Genomic DNA, 20,747 nt, shown 5'->3' with positions numbered 1-20,747 from the left:
CCAGACAAGGATGTCATCAATGACGTCCCGTAAAAGCCCACGTGACAAGTTTACGGGACCTCAACTGACCTTCTCGCTGGGTGACGTCACCTGTCAGACACTGCGGTGAGTATGATGATTTTATATAGATTTGGGCACGGGGGGCCCAAAACAATATGAAAGAGAGAACACTAAAAAAAGCCCCTTTAAATAAAGTACATGTTGAGCTCAAAACTTCTGGCTTGTAGCATATAAGCTGCGATGTTTGCTCTCACATATGCTTTTAATATTGCATAAGTTAATGCAGTCATGTTCTGTCAGCCAGCCGCCTGTTCTCCCTGTGCCAAACTTTGCTCCATAATGTGCCTATAATGGTTAGTAAATGTAGTTCTCACCCCCTGGTGACTTTATTGGCTGGTGCTGTCCTTCATTAGGCATGTGTTATTAATTGTATGATTGCATGGCCCAGGAATATAGTCTAACAGTTGTGTATGTGCATGTGTCTATGAATATATTATATAAGTCATATGGGGTATTGATAAAGATCAAAAATATATGTAGGGCCCGGTCTTTCCACAAGCACCCCCCAACTTTAGGATGTGTGGGTGCAATGCTCATTCACTCCCATTCCTTGTAACCAAAGGGGGGGGTCCCTCTGTTCTGTCTGGTAACACTGTAGGCCTCCGATGAAGTCAAGCCAAAGTTTGTTCCACTTTTTCATACAGTTTTCATTTCGAATTGCGGTTTTGATGGTGACAGGATATTTTTGAAGCAGTACTGAATAAACATTGTCTTGGTCATCAGATCTGCAGGAAGTATCTTTTTTTAAAATTTGTTTGGCCGGTTCTATTTCTGCAAATGCTTCGGCTCAGATGCCGCTTCTCAGATGGCGTTTCCCATTCTTGTGTTACTTATCTGGGAGGGTAAGGTCAGCCGTGTGTAAATATTTCATGGAGAACAGATGGAGATCCCAAGTTTGGAGCTTTTTGAAGCATAAACCTGTAAACAGATGGAAACTTAATATCCGGATAGACTGTCGTAAAAGAAAAAGCTGGTCTTATGTTGGTTGGTGCCCTGTGTGGTACCGTCTACTCATGAGCTCCTCACTTTGCACAAATGCAATCATACTGAGCCAAAATAATATTGGCTCAAGGTGCCCAACTAATACTGTCCAGTCAATAAACTAGGGAAATTAAGGTGCCAAGCCCCTCAGGGCCTGTGACGCTCCCTTCAGTAGTTCCATGTATTGTGATCCATGCAACTGTAGTGGGGATGAGGTGATCCCAACTATTGTCTAGTTATATCATGTGGATATAGTTTCAAAGAAATTTTGGTGTATGTTTGAAAAATGTGTACTTTTCCTTTAAAAACACTGGTGGCGGTAGGCTGAAAAGAGTCAAGTCACTGGGGCGGAGATTAATCTGCACCGTAGGTATTAATACAGGCTTAATTGGGGCCTACGCTTTGTAGTGTGAGACCACTGCTTTAGTGACGTTAGTATATGTCAAGTATCTATAGACTTGAGTGTAAAAGGTCGTGTTGATATTGCTGTATCCATGAGCAGGACCAGATATTTCTGTGGCACACGCTGGGCTTAAATGCAACTATTAAATGAATATTGCCATGTGAGACTTTCATGGCATATCCTATGGGACCCACATTTATCTCTAGTTCTGTGTGACAAGCGGGAAGAGGCCTGCACTCTCTGAGCGGTTTCTGAGGAATGGCTAAAAAGCCTTGTTATTGTGGCAATGAGTGCAGTTTGCTCTATACAATTTTGTATACAGAAGAAGGTATAAAACAGGACTTGGCAATGTGGTGAAGTTAGAAAGTCGTGACGCCAGTGCCTGATTTAAAGGAACTTTTGTGAAGAAATAAGACTAACGCACGTGTAGGAGTAAACTGCATGCACCCTACTGACTATTGAACGTGGCAGTATGCAAACTTCTTAGACAGTAGAACTCACATAAACACAATTTAAACCTTGTTACACGGTTAGATAGGCCCGGGGAGGGGGGGGGGGCAGAACCTGAGATATGGAAATGGTATAGAGAGACTGACTGAGAGTGGAAAACCCCTTATTAACCCAATTAACCGTAATTGCCAACCTGAAACAGGAGCTAAAGTTTTCCAGTACTCACTCTGTTGGTCCTTTGGAGATTCTCTGCTGTCTGCAGCTTGTGGGTCAGTGGCTTCTCTAGCTGTTCGCTGCAAGCATGAAGGGAAGGCATGGCTTGAAAGGGTTTCAGGTCTTGAAAGCGACCACAGGCTTCTGTCAGAGTAGTGGGTACATGATCACCTTAACAGGGGGCTGCTGGTAGGTTCAGGAACGTCTCCAGCAACAGGACAAGGGAGAAAGCCAGCAGGATGGCTGCAGGCCTCCTTTCCACCTCCTTCTGGCTCTCTGTCAGTGTTTTAGGTGCTTGTATTCTTTTGTTCAGGTGATCGTAAGGCGTCTTGGGTTGAACCCCACTAATTTTGAATTAATGACAAATCCTAGCGGTATATGTCAGTTCTTATGGTGAGAATGCCCCTTTTTAAAGGGATAAAATTCCCATGCTTGCCCCAATTCCATGATTTGATGTGACAGTAGTGACCAATGCGCCATACTTAAGTCAACATGTAGAGCTGCAGGATATGTACACAAAGGGTACAGTCACATGGGCTGTACTCACTGTGGATTTTCTTGAAATGCGACAAAATCAGCATCAAATTCTGCATCAGTGGTACCCTGCTCACTAGAGGCCACCACGTACTGGGTAAAAGCCTGCACTGACTGTGTGAAGAATTGGGAGGCAAAGCATTTATGCAGCTAATTTAGAGTCAAAATGCACGGATTTTGACTCTCTTTTGGATGCAGAAATGCTGCAGCATTTCCGCTCTGTGTGAACATACACTTAGGCTGGTTTCACATGAGAGTATTGTAACATGTCCATAGTACAGATACGCAGTATGAACTTATAGATGACCTTACAACCGCATGTAGTCGTATTTGATCTGCATTTGCCTCCATATTTGCTGTCGTCAGTTATATTTTCTAAATACTGATCTGTATTTGTCCAGTAGAAAATAATACCAATAAATGCAAATAAGGAGGCAAAACCAGAAAAAAATAGGTCATGCTGGAAGAGCTCTCCGGGACCCTCGACTTCCACTCATTGAGCGATTATCACTACTGTATGAAAGCCCAGTATTGGTGATCATTGGGACAATTGTCAGGCATTTAAGTGCCCAATAGTCATCTTATGTATAAGGACCCTAAGTGTTCAATTCTCCTGCACTGCCCCCACTGGGGAACTTAAGCATTACATCATTCCCATTTTAATCATTGGGCTGCTCATGCATTGTACTGGGTCTTAAAGTGAAATAGACTTAAAAACGTCTGTTAAAACAACTCCAGACCTGGAGAAACGCAAGATTCCCTAATTTGTTTTCTAAAGCCGACAATCCCTATAATTATTACTCTGTCATTGGAAATGCAAGGTCACACGCAACTGGAGACGAACCTGAAATCATGTGACGTTACGGTAGACATATAGACATCTTGTAAAGCCGTTTGTTATCAGAACCCATTGTGTCCAGCAATCATCCACAGATAATGTGTGGGGAAATAACAGTTATAAAATGTCATGTTTTCCTTCCAGCGATGAGCGCACTTCAGGTTTGTGCCGGATTGATCTACTGTGTACCATCTGCTATTGTTGGCGGAGTTGTGGGATTTTCCCATCCTGCATTGGCTTAGGTACTAGAAGAAGGAATTACATAATACGTGTGTGACTTGAGAATTTTTATTACATGAGTAATATGTTTCTTGTGGGACTATGGACAACCCCCATGGATGATATAGGCCATATGGACGTCGTGGAGGAGGTGTTCCCTCCTCACAACCCACCCACCATAATTGGTCGACTGATCATTAGGCATTTCCTTCTGAGAAGTTGAAGGATTCTTATTGCATGTCCTTATCCCCACTTCATCTGCGTGCAGCCGTTCGCTGTTTAGGTTGGAATCGTGATTTCTTCTATGGTATCCGCTCTGATCGGCCTCCAGGGAGCACCACCTCGCAGCTGGGATATTGTTATGATGACCCGGTCCTCTCCTCACATCTGTGCCGTCTATAAACACGCACTTCAGTCCAATTCATTCCGCATGTGTTGGATAAGGAGGGTTGGCAGGAAAACGCGTTGGGTAGTAGGCTGATTTGGCAGAAGAAGGTTCAGACTGGAAATGTAATCAAGAATTGTAGAACCGGGGTCGTGATTTGTTGGATGACTCACTAATTGTACAGAAAACATTAAATGTAACCACGTGATAACACGGAAACCTCGTCAGATCTGCAGCGCGTTCTCTGGGTGTCTTCTAATACCACGTCGCATCTGCTAATATTGGAGGATGGATTTTCATTGGGGTGTTGGGAAAATAAAATACCTTTTAAGATATTAACCCTTTCCAATCCACTGTCTGCCGTCTTCCTACATTCTGATTGAAGCAGAAGACGTCCGACAGGGTATTCTTACTGTCTGTTACCAGCCACTGTCGAAACGCACACATTGGCTTTAGCCAGCAGATGGCACCGTTGTATAACAGCAAAAAACCTGGATCGGAAAGGGTTAAAGCCATTTTACACAATTCTCATTTGCCTGAACAGGGGATGTCCTCACCAGCTCATTAGCGCTCAGGTAACCTGTGTTGACTTCTTATTGAGAATTGCGCAGTTCTCATTCGCTTATCGTTCGGTGTTTCCTATTCCTATGTGATACACTGAACGGGGAGTGTATAAACTGCGCGACAAATGAATGAGCCGGCGGTGAGCTTTATGCTGGCTGAAACTGAACGACAAATGAGAACCTCACGATTAAACTGTGCTTAAACTGAAAGATTATTGTTCAGTTTCACTGGTTTGAATGAATTTCTAAACGTTTATGGTTCCGTCTAAACGCACCTTTTAGGGCTCCTGCTCATGGATGGATTTTTGCTGCAAAATTAGCGGCGGGCGTCCGCACCGTGAATCCGCAGCAAATAGCGCCCATAGCATGCTATGGGAAATTGATTCTTCCTGCACACTTGCGGAAACCAATTGCGGTTTCTGCAAGCGGAGGAAAAATCGCAGCATGCTCGATTTTTGTATGGATTCCGCACGGACGGCTTCCATTGAAGGTAATGGAAGCCGTCCGATCCACAGCCCTTCCGCAATAACTTGCGAAAAGCAGGAGTTTAAAAAAAAATTAAAAAAAATCTGTACTGTATAGAAGTGTGCCGTCTATTGTTCCCTGTTATCAGCCATTTCAGGAATTCCAGAATGAGCAGAAGTATTGCTTCACAGCGGGATACAGCTAATACTATTGTTTCAGCTGTATCCCGCTCCGTGAACACAGTCGGGGTATGAAAAACACAGCGGTCCAGCTGTGTTTTTCATACTCCGCTCGGAGCGCTCAGCTGTATAACAACCTGGCGCTCCGAGCAGAGAACAGCTGGATGCAGAAGACAAGCAGCCCTGCTTGTCTTCTGCATACCCTGCTCGGAGCGCAAAGTGATCGATCAAAACTTGAGCGATCACCTTGCTAAATGCACACAACAATTATCACTCAGAAGACATCTTCTAATCATTGTGTCTAAACCAGGCTTAAGGGTGCCAACACCAGGCAATCCCAAAAAACATGTAGAAGGGTTCCCTGGCCCCCACCGCACCTCCAACACATGGGGGAAGCGGCTGGTGTCATTTTATGTAATCAGGAGGGCACCGTATACCACCGCGAGAGAATTGTGAATCCCGTTTCCTGAACCTTGCTTGAGATGGATGGTTTATGTGTAAAGGTGAAGACTCTTTTTAACTGTTCAGGTGTAAAATCTGTTGACGAATCCCTTTCCAAAGCGCGAACATCCTGGTGGTGGTGCCTCTGCGAGGGTGGTTAGAATGCTGTATATACAGGAAAGGGTATGACGAGAGGGACTTGTCCCACTGCAGAGCTGTTCAAAAGGAGTCTAGAGAATCCCAGGGCAGGTGGTAAGGAATGAAGGAAATGTCTGATTTGTAGGATTTGCCAGTAAGTCAGCGCAAAGGTTCTGTGATATTTCCCAGCCCTACTATATGAAGAACTGATATGAAGTGAAATGCTCTGAACCTACCACCGTGGACCCATAATTGGAGAGACTCCCCCACCCCCCACCCCCTTAAACACTAGGTGGGAATGCTGGATTTCCCCAAATGGGATCCCCTGCTTATAGTTAGTGTGCCTATTCAAGTCGACTACACGCAGAAGACGAGAGTCTTGGTGATAGGTCAAGACCGCCCATCTCTTTTGGCCTTGTCCACCCAAGGAACAAAATTTTAATTGTTATCTAATTAAGATTTCGTGCTCTTAAAGGGGTTGTCCCGCGGCAGCAAGTGGGTGTATAAACTTCTGTATGGCCATATTAATGCACTTTGTAATGTACATTGTGCATTAATTATGAGCCATACAGAAGTTATCAGAAGTTATTCACTTACCTGTTCCGTTGCTGGCGTCCTCGTTTCCATGGTTGCCGTCTAATTTTCGCCGTCTAATGGCCAAATTAGACGCGCTTGCGCAGTCCGGGTCTTCTGCTTTTCTCAATGGGGCTCCGTGTAGCTCCGTGTAGCTCCGCCCCGTCACGTGCCGATTCCAGCCAATCAGGAGGCTGGAATCGGCAATGGACCGCACAGAAGCCCTGCGGTCCACCAAGGGAGAAGATGCCGGCGGCCATCTTCACCGGGTAAGTAAGAAGTCACCGGAGCGCGGGGATTCAGGTAAGCGCTGTACGGTGTTCTTTTTTAACCCCTGGCTCGGGGTTGTCTCGCGCCGAACGGGGGGGGGGGTTGAAAAAAAAACAAAAACGTTTCGGCGCGGGACAACCCCTTTAAGGGCTTATTCACACGAGTAAATATTGTCCCCACTTTCACGTCCAGGAGATGTACGCAACCATCTGATGCATTGGATTCCAATGTTATCAGTTCAGATGGGCGATTTTCAGGTGCATAAAAATGGCCGTCCGGAAAAGATGGCGCATATGGTGCGTATTCCGGTTGGCCGTTTTTACGCCAGCCAGAAAAGATAGTTCTGGCCCTAACCTTTTGGCCAGAATACGTCGGCCAGTCCCATAGACTCCTATGGTAGCCTACGAGAACTGCCCCTTGACGGCTGTTGGCAAAGAGAGGGGGTGAGACAGGGCGGGAGATTAGCACATTAGCTCTCGTCCCGTCCCTCTCTCTCCCTTTGCCGACAGCCGGCAAGTGGTGGAGAGGGGGAAGGAAGGTGGGGGGGAGTTTAGCAGAGGTAAACTCTCTCCCCCTGCCCGACGGTATCCTGCGTATGGTGCATACTTGCCGCACCCGGGCCTTCTGAACGGGTGCATAAACGGGAGATGCAGCTATGACTCTCGTTCACTTGTGCATGCTTGGCCATACGTATCCCTGCTGTGCCTATCTGGTTTCGAGGTGGCTGGTGAGCTGGATTTTCTATGCTTTCTTCTAGCGGTATTATTTGATCTTTTATATCTCAGTATTGGCACTATATGGCAGTATAATGCGGATGTTATATGACAGTATTATACTGGTACAATATGGCAGTTTTATGTGGCCTTTATATGGCAGTATTGGCACGATATGGTGGTATTATGTAAACTTTATTGGGTAACATTACCTTGGCACGATGTGTGGACTTTATCCAGCAGTATTAGCACTACATAGAGGTATTATTTGGGTATTATATAGCAGTATTATACTGGGACTATATGGTGGTATTATGTGAGCATTATATGGCAGTATTATATTGGTACTATATGGTGTTATTATGTAGCCTTTATATGACAGTACTGGCACTATATTGTTGTAAAATGTAGACTTTACATGGCAGTATTATATTGCCACTGTATGACGGTATTATGTAGACCTTATATGGCAGTGTTAAAGTGGCACTATATAGCAGTATTATGTGGACTTCATAGGGCAATATCATATTGGCACTATATGGAAGAATTATGTGGCCTGAAATAAGAACAAAAAACTGTTCTATATGTCTATGACTTATCTTTTCTTGCCTTGAAGAATGTACATCTGGTCATTCTCCGATTAGCCATATGATTTAGCTATGAATCCCACCAGCTATATAAATCCAAACCACTAAGTCCCATTTATTAGCATTCAGGGTCCCTAATAAAATTGTTTTATCAAATGGCAGCATAACTATACTGTAGGTGGTGCAGAAGTGACAATCATATCCAGGACCAAGGTCCTCAAGCCACCCAATGGCCCCTCTGCCACCTACTGTGACTTAGTACTATAACTGGCATGTGACAATTTGGGGCTCCTGAAATCCATTTTGCATTGGGGGCCCAGGAGCTTCAAGTTGCACCTTTTTTACATCAGGGTGTTTATAAGCAGGAGTATTCTGGTAATCACTGAAGGGCTTCTCGGAGTATTAAATGCAATTCCCTAATATTATCCAAAGGTGGAGACTCGCATTATAATTACTCATTAGCTGATTTCCTAGAGAATATGTGCATTAGAGCTCCCAGGAGCTCCGGCTCTTGCTGGCGTTACCTGGCAGAGCCGAAAACAACTTGTACACTATATTGTAATTCTATGTGCCAGGTGAAGCCAAGAGGCACTAAAGCGGCTATGAGACTATGAGGATTTCAGAGCCAGGACCCTGGCGATTTCCATGTTGGCTATCAGAAGATTTGTATCACTGGAGGCACTTTGTATTTACATAAAACAATATAATCCATTAAATTCTACAATATTGTACTATAATCTGTGTTTCAATTGCTCACTTTTTCCCAGATCTCTGCTTGCCTTCAGTGAATTGAAACATTCCAGTTTGTATCCCATATTCTCTGAGAGCTAAAGGCATTAGCACCATAAATAATAATAAAAAGCAGTTTCAGTGTTGAGTCCAGGCTATCTTGTTCAGAAGATTTCCATACTGACTGGATATTTGGCTGCTATGGTGGCAATGAGGCACAGAATTGGTTAATCCCAAAAACACCTGTGCAGGTTTCCTTTCTCTGGGGGGTGTGCATAGCAAGCTAGGAGGCAGAAATTGGTGCCAGGGTTTGCTACAATGTATGACTGTAGTGTCCGGCCAGTTATATAATATCCATTCTTTATAATGATGATGTTACAGTGTAAATGATGTAACCATTACTTCCTTTTTGCTGCATTAGGCCTGTTATGTTCTGTCCCTTCTTTTCGGCTGATAAAGCTAAAGAGGAAAAGGCATCCTGATGGCCCCACCACCTATTTCCTTCCTGAAACTCAGCTGATATCCTAACTCTGTTTATGACATGTGTGATTTATTCCCCGCCTTCTCTGTATAGGAAAGGAATACTTTGTACAGACATACCCATAGAGTGATGGATAGGAATCCTCTGACACCTTCATGAATAAACATGACTGTGCCATAATCATGCATATGTTAATTTTTGAAACTCTCTTTCTATAAAAAGGTTGTCCACTTCTTAATGACTGTTGACATATCCTTAGTATTAGAGATGTGTAAACTTTTGAAAAGTTTGGTTCAGCCAGTTTGCCGAATTTCAGCAAAAAGTTTTGGTTTGGTCCTAATTAGTTCGCACCGCACCAGACCTTCACTAATACCACTAAGGCCGCCTGCAGACAGCCGGGTTGGATCCTGCTGCCATAATTCTTGCAGCGGGATCCGACCCGAGCCCCTGCAGTGACCAGCGCGGCCCTCACCTCTTCCGCGGCTCCGGCTCTTTGATGTTCCGGCTGCCGGCCAGCCGGAGCATGTGGAGAGTGGAGCCAGCGGCCTGGGAGTGACATTTCAGAAATAAAACATGCGGCGATTTGTTTTACACACGTGATTCCACGCAGACAAATTGCGTCCGTCTGCATAGGATTGCGTTTTCTAATGCAATCCTATGGCAGCTTCCACGGGCGGAAATTCTGTGGAAATCCGGCCGCGGAATTTTTGCCCGTGAGCAGGGGGCCTGAAGCTGGTGCATAAAACTGTCTAAGAGCCATAACAATTCCCCATCTTCCTCCACATAATAAATATGGCTCTGAAGTTAGCACTGTTGTCTTGCAGCAATAGGGTCCTAGCTTTAAATCTGACCAAGGACAACATATGCATGGATGTTCGTGTAGGTTTTTACAAACTCTATGCAGATGTTGTCAGGAAACGATGAAGGAGGAGGAAAACATTTTGGCCAGGATGAGCTGTCTAAAGTTCGGGTTCCAGCCAAACCAAACTTTCAGGAAAGTTCAACCCGAAAGAGGGTTTGACTGTTTTGGTTCACTCAATACATACTCCCATTAGTTACTCAATAGCTGATCAGCGGGGGTCTGCCTCTCAGGACCCCCAGCATTTAGGGCTGTCAGTGTGGACAGAGCCAGAAGCTGACAGCTCTGTACACAATGCAGTGGTCCAGGTTGGAATTGCATTGTATTCAATAGGATTAGTGACTGTATTACCAACACAAGCTGTTGCAATGTTTACAGAGCAGCCAGTGGCCCAGCAAACAGCTTATTGCCGGGAGTCCTGAGTGGTGGACCCCTGAGAATTATCTATTGATGGCGCCACCCTAAACCAAGTGGGGCGTTGCTATTGTGTCACCCCCTCCCCCCTGCACACAAACAAGTTTGAGTTGCGGAATTCATGATCGTCTCCCAAACGGATGTTCTGCAGCATTCTGCACAAATCCAAACCAATAGAGCATTGGCATGTCCGCTCACATGAGTGGGCAATGACTGCGATTTCCTGCTCGTGGAAAAAAAAATTGCAGCATGCTCTATTTTTTTTGCAGATTCCATGTGGACCACTTTCATTGAAATCAATGGAAGCCGTCCGACTCGTGGATAAGTAGGAATTAAAAAAATAAATAAAAATCTGTACAGCACATATCCGACGGCGAGCTGTGTAGACCATCCGTAGTATAGGTGACTCAGGTACACGTGGACGCCAGTCCAGGATTCCGCAAGTGGGAGTCAGCAGCGGAATCTGACACATTAGTGTGCAGTCGGCCTAAAAAAGTATGGAAATCACAATAAATAATAATAGCAAAATATGACATCCAATAACAAGAGTAATAATATAGTAAACCTTAAAGGAGATGTCCCGCGCCGAAACGGGTTTTTTTTTTTTTAAACCCCCCCCCCGTTCGGCGCGAGACAACCCCGATGCAGGGGTTAAAAAAACCACCCGCACAGCGCTTACCTGAATCCCGGCGCTCCGGTGACTTCTCTACTCACCGCTGAAGATGGCCTCTTCCTCCGTGGACCGCAGCTCTTCTGTGCGGTCCACTGCCGATTCCAGCCTCCTGATTGGCTGGAATCGGCACGTGACGGGGCGGAGCTACACGGAGCTACACGGAGCCCCATAGAGAACAGCAGAAGACCCGGACTGCGCAAGCGCGGCTAATTTGGCCATCGGAGGCCAAAAATTAGTCGGCACCATGGAGACCAGGACGCTAGCAACGGAGCAGGTAAGTAAAAAACTTTTTATAACTTCTGTATGGCTCATAATTAATGCACAATGTACATTACAAAGTGCATTATTATGGCCATACAGAAGTGTATAACCCCACTTGCTGCCTCGGGACATCTCCTTTAATCACAGTTAGGCTAGGCATACTGCCAGGGAGAGAAATAATAAAAACAGAACATAAAAAAGATAGCACAAGGGAAAAAGTCCCCACCAGTATCACTATACTCAGCTTCCTGAGGGGTAGCCATAATATACATACACTGCAATATATAGTGTGTTGGAGTTTAATTGGCGTCCCAGTAGGTGGAAATGACGTGAAAACCTAACAGGCTTGGAAAGAACCCGTCAGGGAGGATTTCCGGTCAGAGGTTGAATAGCATACTTAGGCACAAAAACAATTGAAAATGTGAATAAACATGTGCAAAATTGATCAAAATTGCAAATAAACGCATGTGCAAATGTTAGTATAGTTTAATCGACCTGAAATCACACATTCTGTGAAAACACATATCTAATCAAATGTTTGATGGCAAAAACAAAAAAAGTGTTGAATATAAATGTAAATTAACATGACATAAAGTCTCCACGCAATCTATGTAAATGGGGGTAAAAACTACATTGGAGCATGAAATTATCAAATATGGCAAGAAAAGAGGAAAAAAAAGTTATATATAATATACAATTCAAAAATCTCTAACAAAGGCTGCATTCACACGAACGTATATCGGCTCGGTTTTCACGCCGAGCCGATATACGTCGTCCTAATCTGCAGGGGGGGGGGGAGGATGGAAGAGCCAGGAGCAGGAACTGAGCTCCCGCCCCCTCTCTGCCTCCTCTCCGCCCCTCTGCACTATTTGCAATGGGGAGAGGCGGGGCTAAGTTCCAAGAATTAGCCCCACCCCCGTCCCGCCTCTCCTCACGTTCGTGTGAATGCACCCTAAGCCTTGCAGCCTCCCCAGCCAGCACAAGTTGCACAAATATATATAAAATATCCAATATTCTTATGTTCTTTTTCTCAGCATATGGAAGAATATAAATAATATGAAGTTAAAAAGGGGAGAAAAAGTGTTCAAAAAATATACAAGTAAACCAGATAACACCCCAACCCAAAGCACTGACACAGAGTAACAAAATATCAAAACAGAAACAACAAAACATAAAGGAACGGACACTAGATGACTGAAACCCTACAAACACAAGGACAATCAATCAGGCCATCCCGAGGATAGGTCATCGGTCTTAGAAATGGGACCATCCCATCAAGGCTTTGTCATAGTTCATGAAGTTTGGGACTAGACTGCTTTACAGCATAAGTGACAATAAGTGAATGTGTTCTTCATGTCTAAGTGGAAATTCAGCCTCGATAAGAGATCAGCGTTTCCTTTAACTTCTTTCTGTGAGGTCTATGAGAGCCACAGATGTTTGTTCTCTGAAATGCAGCTGTTGCTCTTAGAAGTGAAAGTCCACCATTTATCATCATGTCCTTATAGGTCCAACATTCTGCAGTGATTGATATCCTAATATTGGTTTACAGTGATCAGAGATCTGTTGTTTGGATTAAGAGCTCCAAATTCTCTACAGACAAAAAGATAAGAGGGAATTCTGCCTGCCTGCAGCCACCAATAGGGGGAGCTATGGAGATTATAGCATACTGTTGTAGTATTGAGTTCAATGGACAGGGTGGTTAGGACCACTCCAAAGTTCTGAACGAAGAGAGATACAAATAGGATACTTTGTAGAGCATGTGTGTGTATGGGAAATGGTTAGGAATTCTCTTAGTGGTCAGTGTTTTATATGGATGCTTCATGAAAATGGCTAGCACAGCTGTCAATACCTGGGGATCGGAAACACTGCTTCTGTAGCACATCAGAGTGGGTGTACTGGTTCGTGACACCAAAATGTAGCAACACGCCAAGGCAGTAGGGTTTGTAGTCAACAGTGGCTAAAGTCTCTGACTTCCAACTACCTGCACTACAGTGAAATGGTGGGGAAACTTGATGCTGGCCTCTGCTCCTAGGGGGCGGTGTTGAGTGTAATGTGGTGCAGGTTCCCGAGTGGGAAGGAGTTCCAGGAATCAGGAAAGGGTCTAACAGCAAAGCTAACTTTTATTGAAGCTTCAGGCAAAGAAGGTGACTGTCCATACAGATCATTTCCACACATCCATGTTCAACGTTTGGTGACTGACGATACTGCTATTCCTACACAAAAAAATCCTATACTGCTTGTCCAGTTTTCTCACTGGGGCCCTGGGAAGAATACTTCAGTGTTGTATCTGGCACCTAATTCCTTCCTCAGACTCAGGTGTATAACTGTATAAGGCTACATTTCCACGGCACGCATGGATTCCAAATAGGAAATCCCGCACAGAATCCGGTTGTGCCTGCGGCAGGTGACCCTGTGTACCTGTGTGTGCAGGCAGCGGCGTCCACACGGGCCTGTCTTTTCCCGCAGAATCTACGGCCTGTCCAAAATGTGAATTGCGTCGAACGGCTTCTATTGACTTTAATGGAAGCTGTCCATGCAGGAACCACAGGAAAATGGAGAATGCGTCGAATTTTTCAACCGCGAGCGGAAACTGCAAATGGTTTCCACTTGTCTGCATGAAGAATCTTTTTTTTGCATTGCATGCCATGGAGGGTTATTGCTGCGGAATCCGGAGGTGGACGCCCACTCCGGATTCCGCAGCAAGAATCCGCCCGTGGACATGAGGCCTAATCTGTCCATTAACAAGCTATCTGCACTTGCTGCTACACCTTGGGTGATCTCCTTTAGGCCAAATGCCCACGGACGGATTATTGGTGCAGAATTCACGGCCAGACGCCTGCCGCGAATTCCGCAGTAATGCTCATCAATATACATGCCATGTTAAAAGATTCTTCTCTGCCTACAAGTGGAAATCAACTGCAATTTTCCGCTCGCAGGGAAGAATCGCAGCATGTTCTATTCTGTGCGGAAAATCGCACAGACAACTTCCATTGCAGTCAATGCAAGCAGTCCGTCCCACGGTGAGTCGCCGCAAATCTATGCCAACACGACGTCAGCATCATGTCCTGCACTGTGCATGCGTACCGGCCAAGACACTCGCTGCGGATCCGGACAGGTGAGCATAGGGTCTCTGGCTGGCACCGGGTCTGATTCAGCTGTGAGATTTCGCAGACGATATCTGACCGGCCGTGGGCATGAGGCCTTACTCTTCTGAAGGTTCTGCAACTGAACAGGGATATTTATAAACTTTTGGGGTCCTCCAGCAGCATAAAGCCGCGGGGGCAAGACTGGTGCTGAATCATAGTGGTTACTCTGTCCTTCTCATATAAACTTTGTTTCCTCAATTACCTACTTATCTTTAAACATCTATTTTACCATTTTTCACAGGAAAAACACAGATTCATCACAGTAATAATCAGTTCTATAAGTCTTATATGAACACTAAGGCCACTTTCACACATACGCTTTTTACGGCGATTACTGCGGTGTATCAAACACCGCGCTAATCACAATTCAATGCTCCAATTGATTTGAATGGGGCCCCGCAACACCGATATTGTGCTCTGTATGATCTATGGCACGTTTTTGTGCTTTTAAATGCACCTCATCACCCATCAGGATGATGGGGTGTGTTGAAAAACGCTGTCAAACACAGTAACCTATGTTCGAAAACGCTGATAAAAATCACAGTAAAATGCCGCAATCAAAATCGTTATGTTTTACCGATGCCATGTGTAAGAGTGGCTTTTGTAGTCACAAGTCTGGGTCACTACACTCGGACAACCAGTTCAAACTTTGTTCTGGACACTACCAGTTTCCCTGAACCGGCTTCCTGACAGTCCATTCTCTCACTGGTTGTCTTTCTGGGCTGTTTTGATTGAAAGCCTCGGACGACTCACTTGAATTTCCGTTATTGACCATTACGATGATCTCCATTATGTTCTGGATTGTTAACAGCATCTTCTGGTACCTGGAAAAAACTTGATTAGGGTTTTCCATAAGACATAATTCAACAAAACAACTTTATTAATGCTGAACATGACATCATCCATGACTCAAAAATTGTTGCAGGTATTGAAAAAATTACTGTGCCAATCAGTTTCTGATGAAATTCTACCCTTAAATGATGTATCCCTTGACCCCCCCCCCCTTCCATTGAAGTTTCTTGCGCTTAATCCAAGATGGCTGACAGGCATCACCATAATGGCAAAAAGTTTGACGCCACCCATCTGTGTGTTCTACAAAGATTCCTATTTGTATCTCTTTTATTCCGAGCGCCCCTGACTTTTGAATTGCCCTGTACAATCAGTGTACAGTAATCTCCCTCCAGTGGAGACTAAAAATGAAAAGTGATTCTTGGAGAAACCCAAGCAGTATTACCTACCTTCCAAATATTAATTTGGCTGGGATGGTCGGCCATGACACTTTTTTTATTTCCAATTCACTCAGGGTCAACCAAGCTGTCGAATATGGTCCATAGGGTACACTGACTGTGGAGGGTATATTATATGGGATTTCTGGGGATTTCCTCAGGATAGATCATTAATAACTAATCGCTATGGACCCACCACGCAGGATCCCTGGTGATGAGCTGATCGACCGTCCTGCTGTGAGTGGCCGCACATGTGTCATAGGGGGCGGGAGCGGAGGTGCCCCAGCTGGGTTTACTCCCATTGATTTCAGCTATTACACTTCCCATACTCCTGCCTCCGACACCAGAGACGGATGTGAAAGTGTAATCGCTGCTTTAGTTCCCATTGATTTCAGTCTAAGGCTTCTTTCACACGAGCGCATAAATGGTGACGGCTTTTAGCGTTTTCATGCCCGCTCCATATAAGCACCTGAAAGAGCGTTTTTCCGCGATTACGGCCAACATTTTCTCGTCCATTCACGCGTCGTTTTTAGCGAAAAAATACGCCACACCCCGGAATTCCCTTGCTCTGCCAAAATCCTCGGGATGCCTTCCAATGCCTATATAGAGGCACCTGTAAGCTTTTTGCAGAGTTGGAGACTGCAAAAATGCCTCCCCCTCCCTTCTCTTTCCCTGCTCCCATAGGAGTCTATAGGACCCGCCGGTGTATATTGGCCAAAAGATAGTTACAGAACTATGGTTTGGCTGAGCGTTTATGCGCCAGTCGCGTATATGTTCTATTTTTCACGCTGCTGGCGTATTTATGCGCTGTATATTCTCCCATGCGAACGAGTGCATTGAAAATCAATGCCTCTCATGGGCACGTATATACGCCTGGGTGTAAAAATGCGCCATTTATGCGCTCATGTGAAAGAAGCCTGAGGCAGCAGCTCCTCAGCTCTCTGTCTCAGCTTCAGCTGCACCTCCACCTCCAGATCTCTCTACTCAGCTCAGTCCTTCCATTGTGACACAGGACAGAAAGGTCCCTTTTCTTTTTTTTTTTTTTTGGTATATATTCTTTATTTTTCATTATAGTAGAAAAAGGAGGGGGAGGTGGTGAGGTTACAACAAAGGTAGGGTAGAATCAATGGGTAATCACATTGTAAATCATTAAATTCTGAAAGCAAGCAAGGAACAATGACCGTTCTGTTGGAAGTACAATAAGGAGTATCAGAAAAAAAAGATACAAGAAATAAAACATCCATGTAGGAAAGAAAGGTCACTTTATAACCAAGGCTTCAATCTCTAGAAAGTTCTAAAGGCCCTTTTAGACACAACAAGAATAGCTCAAAAATTGCTCAAAGCCGTCTTTTGAGTGATTCTCGTTATGTCTAAATGCAGGGACATGGTGCAGTTTTCGTGCACGAGTCGTTGATCGCTGAATTCTAGCTTGCTAGAATTGAGTGATCAGCTGTTATCAGCCGGCTGAGTTAATAAGATTCTCTGTGCCTGTGTCCTGCTGTGAATTCACAGCGGGGACACTGGTAGAAGAATACAGCTGTTTGTTTAGCTGTGTCCCGCTGCGGCTGCATGGCTCTGGCTCTATAGCAGCTAATTAGCTACTATAAGGTATGCAAAGATGATCGCTCAAAACGGTCACTCAAACTATCAGTGTAAATGGGGCCTCATTCAGTATGCTTAGTTCCAGTGTGCTGAAATTGGCCACCAATTTTGGCACACACAGGGATTTTGGCTCAAGTCACAGTCCATCCCCATGGCGGTATTTTAACCCTTTAGGGTAGCCACTTACATGTTGAGCAATTGCCAATTACAGTATCCAAAATACAGCTACTCATATTTTAGATCGTGCTGTAGGCAATTGCTTGATTGGTAAGTGCTCAACGTGTAGGAAATATAGTCGTATTACAGCTACTTTTGATCTTGTTACTTGCGTCCTCTCTATTACACTCAGTAATTCCATCCGTAGAATGTGTGAACATCACTGACTGATTACGTTCTTCTTCTCCGCAGGGATGGAGGCTGGTTCGGTGGTACGTGCAATGTTCGATTTCTCCCCCAGTGTGTCGGAGGAACTGACACTCTTTGCTGGAGATGTCATTGAAGTTCTCAGTGCGATAGATGAATTTTGGCTACTGGGCAATAAAGAAGGAATCACAGGTACCGTTCTCTCCAATACTGCTTGTTTTTTCTTTTTGTTTCATCATTCTTGTCTCAAAAAAATCACATTATTTTACTTCCGTTTTTATTCCTGAATCGTTCATATAATTATGGATCTTCCAATGCAGCAATCGTTCCTGAGTAAGAAGTTAGGAGTCATCTATACAGCAGGTTTTCATGCTTGCACTGTAGTTGCATGTTGCTTTGTAGTTAGAGAGACTGACACTGTCTTTTTGAAGCCCTCTCTGGGGGCAGCACAAGGCAGTGAGAGAAACTTGCATTTCATCAGTAGCAGCATATGCATAGAGGACTTCCTTAAAGTAGTCCTGGATATTCATGAGCTGCAGTTAGCTTCAGGCACCCTGCCCTCCAGCCATTGATTGACTGTTGTCTGCCTGTTACTTGAAACAGAGAGACAGCTGCCAATCATTGCCTGGGTGTGGCCAGCCTGTAGCTCATAAATATGCAGGACTAGTTTATTTGTTTGAGTGCTTCTAATTAAATGCAGGTTTCTCTAAAACACCTGCACTGATCTACACAGCAGACATTCAGTGTACAATCAGTGTGACAGGAACTACCCCATGGTACTCTCTGTAAGGGATGTAAAAACATATTCACAGATTTCTTTTACATGTATTTTAGATTATATTTGATTATTTGCTTCTGCAGATCCCAGATATTCCAAATTGATTGCATACCATAGGAAAAAAATATATAGGTGCAGTACCATTGATGACCACTAGGTGCTGCACCAAGCCTTCCTTTATACAGCAGTATTCTTGTTTCCTCACTTTTACATCACTAGTATATTTAGATCATCAAATTACAAATGTTGTCTCGATCAATTCTTTACTGCAGTTTAGTTCTTTACTAGTGATTTGTGTGCAGAGATCCAGTACTGAGGAGGAAGAATAAAATGTTCCCCACAGAGACCAATAGGAATAAATAGCTTAAAGGGGTTGTCCCGCGCCGAAACAGGTTTTTTTTTTTTTCAATAGCCCCCCCGTTCGGCGCGAGACAAACCCGATGCAGGGGTTTAAAAAAAAAAAAACGGATAGTACTTACCCAAATCCCCGCGCTCCGGTGACTTCTTACTTACCTTGTGAAGATGGCCGCCGGGATCTTCACCCACGGTGGACCACAGGTCTTCTCCCATGGTGCACCGTGGGCTCTGTGCGTTCCATTGCTGATTCCAGCCTCCTGATTGGCTGGAATCGGCACACGTGACGGGGCGGAGCTACGAGGAGCCGCTCTCCAGCACGAGCAGCCCCATTCAGAAGGGAGAAGACCGGACTGCGCAAGCGCGTCTAATCGGGCGATTAGACGCTGAAATTAGACGGCTCCATGGAGACGAGGACGCTAGCAACGGAACAGTTAAGTGAATAACTTCTGTATGGCTCATATTTAATGCACGATGTACATTACAAAGTGCATTAATATGGCCATACAGAAGTGCTGAACCCCACTTGCTTTCGCGGGACAACCCCTTTAAGATGTTCTGTGAATTTCTATTAGACTCACCATTTATAAGATCTGTTTGTCGTCAGTAATTAGAAATATTCTTGTTCTTATCTGGAAGCTACATATATCTCACAGCTGAGAGTTTGCAACAATTGTATCTAGTCTGTCATCCTCTATGGAGTGAATAGCCTGCACTCCAGACTAATATTTTGCTACAGTGCAGGTAAAATGTCTCAGTAAGGCTAATTTCACACAGGTGAGCACGATATCGGGTCGTGAAATTTGGCCCGATATCGCGCTTGGGAACGTGCGATGTTCCCACAGATGCGAGGCGTCTTTGTGTCAAAAAACGCCAGCCATCACTGATGAGGATTGTTTTCAATGGGAGACCTCGCATTGCACTCGCATGCACTTTGCCCTCTGTGCAATGTATTTTCTGGCTTCTTTAAGAACAAAGATAGGACATGTCACGATTCTTTTCCTGCATTGCGAAGCGATGTGGAAAAAAATCCGCTCATCTATATGACCCCAATCATGTTCGTACTCGCAGCGCAGAAATCTTGCACCATTTTCTCGGCCGTGTGAAAGCAGCCTAAAGGGGAATGATGTGCTGGACATTTACACTGAATGACCACTTTATTAGACCCCCATCTAGTAGAGCGTTGGACCTCCTTTGGTCTTCAGAACTGCAGCAATTCACCATAGTGTCAATCCACAATTATTGGGGTACCCAGGATATGCCAAGCAACCATTCATCGACCATTACTCCACCTCCATCAGCCTGACAGGAAGGATTAATTGATTCATGCTGCTTTTGCCAAATTTGGACCTCCTATCAGCAAGGTGCAACAGAGATCTGGATTAATCTGACCAGGTGATGTTTTTTTCCCCTGCTCAGTGATACAATGTTTGCGCTCTTTTGCCCCCTGGAGTCTCGCCTTTGTTTCTCTTACACACAAAGGCGCTGGAATTGGTTGTCTTCTGTTACAGTCCATCCAAGCTAAGAAATGATAAATTGTGTGTTCAGACAGGTCAGTTGGAGCATCAGTATTGTATTCAGCTGCAATTTGTTTGACTCTGCAGTGCCTGTTTATCAGAATGATTCCTGACACCCTCCTCTGACCCCTTTCAGCGATGAGTTGCTTATGTTCAAAGGATCCCCTTTAACTAGATGTTTTTTCTCAATCACACCATTGTTGGTATACTCTCCACACTGTTACATGAAAAAACCTGACAAGGTTGGCAGTGACATCTTGGCCCGGCTAGTCTGGCCCCCCAGTATATTTGATTTGCAGGATTTTCTAGACTGGATACATTTACAGCACACA

The 20,747-nt window shown here is 44.7% G+C and overlaps 1 protein-coding gene across 3 annotated transcripts in view; it reads left to right on the top strand.

Moving 5' to 3' along the window:
- Nucleotides 1–20,747, top strand: part of DNMBP (dynamin binding protein) — a 141,269-nt gene that overhangs the window by 55,456 nt on the left and 65,066 nt on the right. For all 3 annotated transcript variants that reach the window (XM_066601126.1, XM_066601127.1, XM_066601125.1), the window contains exon 2: nt 17,812–17,958. In XM_066601126.1, coding sequence (XP_066457223.1) covers nt 17,814–17,958 — 145 coding nt within the window. In that variant the 5' untranslated portion in view covers nt 17,812–17,813. The remainder of the gene's footprint in view (nt 1–17,811; nt 17,959–20,747) is intronic.

This window comes from Eleutherodactylus coqui, chromosome 4 (assembly GCF_035609145.1).
Source record: "Eleutherodactylus coqui strain aEleCoq1 chromosome 4, aEleCoq1.hap1, whole genome shotgun sequence".
NCBI classification, from domain to species: Eukaryota; Metazoa; Chordata; class Amphibia; order Anura; family Eleutherodactylidae; genus Eleutherodactylus; species Eleutherodactylus coqui.
This window is presented reverse-complemented; position numbering and strand designations above follow the sequence as displayed.